The 4,490-nt window shown below is 52.6% G+C and overlaps 1 protein-coding gene across 1 annotated transcript in view; it reads left to right on the forward strand.

The window, feature by feature from the left end:
• The first annotated feature begins 1,053 nt into the window (after positions 1 to 1,053).
• Positions 1,054 to 4,490, forward strand: part of Spon1 (spondin 1) — a 301,648-nt gene continuing 298,211 nt past the window's right edge. Inside the window, exon 1 of the mRNA XM_013347692.2 lies at positions 1,054 to 1,647. Within this exon, the coding sequence (XP_013203146.2) occupies positions 1,410 to 1,647 (238 nt within the window). The 5' untranslated portion in view covers positions 1,054 to 1,409. The remainder of the gene's footprint in view (positions 1,648 to 4,490) is intronic.

The raw sequence follows: 4,490 nt of genomic DNA on the forward strand, positions 1-4,490 counted from the left end.
CGGTTCAGAGTACAGAGGGAGGGATGCTCGTGCGCAGCAATGGGATGCGGGTGTGCAGCAATGGGATGCTCGTGCGGTTCAGAGTACAGAGGGAGGGATGCTCGTGCGCAGCAATGGGATGCGGGTGTGCAGCAATGGGATGCGGGTGTGCAGCAATGGGATGCGGGTGTGCAGCAATGGGATGCAGGTGTGCAGCAATGGAATGCAGGTATCTCCAAGTACGGCCTCACCTGAGGCAAAACATTTTACACGAGACATTTCATTGAGTTTTAGCACACACTGCTCTGGTTTGGTAGCTCCCATGCCCTCCTGCCCCATGCGTCCTGGGCAGGAACAAACTTGGAAAGGTTGACTTAGTAAAGTTCCACAATGGGGAAGTGAAAAGTCTGAGGCTTGATTCAGGTTCCCCCAGGGGAACCCTGGGAGGGATTCCTGCTATGCCCAGCTAAAAGTCTGTCCCTGGAGGCTAAGAGCCCGAGCTAAAAATCTAAGCCAAAAAAACACAGGCCCTTCTTTGAACCTTTCAAAATGGCCAGGCTCTTTGAGGACCTTCTAAGCAGTAGGCACCTTCCTTCCTAAACCTTCTTAAACAGTTTATGATTGCATACATATACCGATGAATAAACTAATACGTAGCAAATTTTTTTTCCCTCAAGATAAACTTTTTCCACTTCGGTTTTTTTTTTTTTAAAGAAACGTTTTTATAGATCTCCAAAGATGTTGTGGCCAAGGCACCGTGCCAGGTGATTTTAGGGCATGCGTCTCTGCGCTCCTTGCTGGTCCTCCAGAGTGACATGTTTTAAAGTGGCTTGGGAAGAGCAATGGAGGCAGCGGACCAGGACAGCGAAGGTGGTCCGTAGCGATCTGCTTGTCTAAAAATAAGTGATTGCGGTGTGTGGCGCTAGCGCAGCCTGGCACAGAGTAGGTGTGCAATAAAAGTTAGTTGACAGATTTTTCCCTCCTCAGAGAACTGTGGTCCACAGAACCCAGGGGCTAGCTGGGAGCTGAAGAAGCAGCCTTGTTGGTGGCGGGGTTGATTGAGTCTGCACGTGTCTGCATATCCCTGCTCTCTCCCACCAGACCCTGGGAATCCAGCTTCGCAAAACAAACAGCAGAGCGCCTGCTAATCGCCAGCTCGGAAACAAAACCGCGCTGCTCTGGGGCTCCGGGCGCAACCAGCCCTCCCTCTTCGCGCTCCTTCGCCACCGCCCGCCCCTCGGCTCCGCACACTCAGCTCGGCTCAGAACAGCGCAGCTCCGCAGCCGCCAAAGCGAGGCGGGCTCGGTCTCCCCACCACCAGTGCCACCCGGGCTCCTCCAGGTTTCGCCTCTGCCGCCCGCTTCACTTCGGGCACGAGTGTCCTGACGAGGGTCTAACAACATCAGCACAAACTTGGGGGACCCTCGAGGATGAGGATGTCTCCAGCGCCCATGAGGCTTAGCAGGGGTCCTGCGCTGCTGGCTCTGGCGCTGCCCCTGGCCGTGGCGCTGGCTTTTTCAGATGAGACCCTGGACAAAGTGTCCAAGTCGGAGGGCTACTGTAGCCGCATCTTGCGCGCCCAGGGCACACGGCGCGAGGGATACACAGAGTTCAGCCTCCGCGTGGAAGGCGACCCCGACTTCTATAAACCAGGAAGCAGCTACCGCGGTAAGTCAAGTGGCGTTGGGGACACGGGATCCAAAACCCCCTAGGGCCCTGACCCGAGCAGGGCTGGAGCGGGAAGCATATTCCCCGGGCGCACGGTATCTGTGCATCTTGGCTTGGGGTTGTGTCCTGGCTGCCCTGAGCCTCTTAGCTGCCAGCTCTGTACCCATCAACCCAGCATTGGGGGAGGTGGGGGCGGTCGCGGGGGCCGCGGGCAGGAGAGACATCCCGGTCTCCAACACAAGGTTCCCGGGCGGGGAATACAGAGAGCCACACATCACGCCGGCCTGACTAGGAAGGAGCCAGGCTTCTACTCCAGCTGTTGGCTGGAGTGAAGTGTACCCGCCTTCCTCCTGATTGCTCTCTGTGGAAGAGGGTACCCTCAGGTGGGTCCCAGGCAAGGCAGCTCTATCAGCAGCTTCCAACCTTAAAAGAGAGAGACCAGCTTCTGGATCAAACAGCACCCTCGCTTCTTGGAGAGGTCCTTAACCAGTCTTAAAGTGCAGGGAGGAGGGACCAGAAGGGTCCACAGAAAGACGCCTAAATTACTCTCTATGTCCCAGTAGACCAAGAGACCCTTGAATTTCCAGGACAGGTTCTAGTGGCGATGGGGTCCTCAAAGAATCTGGGTAGTCTCGCAATAGAAGGTGACAGTGGTGATTGAAAAAGAGATGCAGGGTTCCCAAGACTCTTTGAATGTGGACGAACCTTGACTCTGGCAGCCTGGAGACTGTGAGAGCTGGCGATGCCAAGCTTTGTGGAGAGCGGGTCTCGGAGCACAAGGAAGGGCTATACAAGCAGGTGGGCGATTTCTCATATGACCAGCACCTAGGCCCGCACCCATCTGAGGTCTCTAAGACACCCTACTCCATCCTCACGCTCCACCGCCTTCCTGTTCAGTAGGTCTCTATGCTCCCCAGATATCTTTTCTACAACCCTTAGCTGCCTGTCTCCAAGTGGGACACAGGGCGAACTTACTTGCATCTGGGGTCCTGCCAGGGCGCTTCACCATACAACCCTGGTGCCTTGTTGGAGCACTTGGTGGGTCAATGGGGCTCCCAGCTGCTGCCTCCCTGGTTCCCCCAGAGAGGAAATGTTTGGAAGCACTGGGAGAAAGTTTGGGGCAGTGTCAGCTGTACCAGTACTAGCGACCACACTTCCCAGAAAGCTGCTTCTCTTTCCAGGGGAGGGTGGACCTGTTTTTCTCCACTCCAAGCTACCCAGTCATGTTCTGGGCTCCTTGCATGCACTGGTGTCCTCAGTCTTTGGCCAGGATCTGCCTCGTTCATCCAGAAAGAAAGATGTTGGGTAAAACCCACAGCGCCCAGCCTGGGAGGGAGCACGCAGCTTGGTGGAAGGAGTCTTGGACCTGGATGTACAAAACAACCAGGTACTCTGCAAACCTGGGAAGATTGGCCAAAAGCAAAGAAACCTCATTGACCTTTTGGGCCCACTAAACACAAGTCTGAGTTAACTTGGGAAACAGCAGGGATTTGGGGCTGGTAGCTCTGTGACTTTGTGAAAGCTATTCAATTCCCCTGGGCCTGATTCCTAGCTGGGGTGGGGTGGGGGCATTTACTCAAACAAAGGTGAGTGTGTATGAGAGACAGTAGGTCCCCCAAAACTCATTAGTTCGGGTAGGGTGGGAGACTTTTCTTTATTGGCTTAAAAAATGGAGGGATTTTTGTCTAGTCTCATTGTTGCCTGTGTGTGCACTACTCTGGTTTAAAAGTTTGTCAACACTCCTCCAGTCCAGCTACCAGTGAGCAAACAAATGATTGCCCTTTTCTGGTTCCTCGTGAATTAATTTAATGATTGAGTAAATGTTATTTCTCCATACTAGGGGCCTTATCTATGGTTAGTCCCTAATTTAAACCCAAGAAAGGAATGTGTGTGTGTGTGTGTGTGTGTGTGTGTGAGAGAGAGAGAGAGAGAGAGAGAGAGAGAGAGAAGGGAAGGAGAGAGAGAGAGGAAAGAGAGACACACACACACACACACAGAGAGAGAGAGAGAGAGAGAGAGAGAGAGAGAGAGAGAGAGAGAGAGCGAGAGAGAGAATTTTGGCTCAGCAAGGGCGTCCTGGAGTCCCTTCTCATACTAGTCCTTCTGTCTGTCTGAGCGCTCGTGGCAGCACTGGGAGGGGGCACATGCCGTAATCACATGTCCAGAGTCATTCCAGAACTTTTAGGTAAAAGCCAAGGCCTAGCAGGGAATACTTGAGACCAGGTCAGGGGGGGCCGTGGACCCTTCACCCTTAGACCTTGGAATATGGTGGAACCTGCTCCGGCTGCAGGTGGGAATACAACCTTTTCTCCCTTCCATGGCCAGGGTATCCTGAAAGAAAGACCTTGGGAGAGCCATGCTAAGGTCTCCTGGGTGAGTGTTCTGTGATTAACACATCAGATACAGAGCTGCGAAAATGCACTGGCTTAGTCCGTGACATTTTCCATCAGCTTGTATTTCCTTACAGTATCACATTAAAAGTAAATTTAGTGTGTTCTACTAGGTGACTTGACTCAGGTTTACAGACCTTACCATGCCCCTGGTTTCTATTTGCTTTTTAATTTTTTTTCCAATTTAACATTCATCATCATTCTTGGAATCGGTGACTCCTTCTCCTGCCTCCAATCTTTGCCCTTTATTTCAGTTTATCATCCAATAGCATTTGTGTTCTGTTCTGTTCCCCCCCATCTGAGGATAGCCTTTGGCTATTCTAGTCTTGAATAAAAGGGTCCCTATTTTAACAAACTGAGCCATGGGGCTTCTTCCCCACAGGCTGGGTACAGTTGGGACAGTTATTCAGCCTTTTCCAACTTGCTAGTGCTGTACTGACTTCCTTTTCTCCC

The sequence above is a fragment of the Microtus ochrogaster genome, chromosome 8 (genome assembly GCF_000317375.1).
Source record: "Microtus ochrogaster isolate Prairie Vole_2 chromosome 8, MicOch1.0, whole genome shotgun sequence".
Taxonomy (NCBI): Eukaryota; Metazoa; Chordata; class Mammalia; order Rodentia; family Cricetidae; genus Microtus; species Microtus ochrogaster.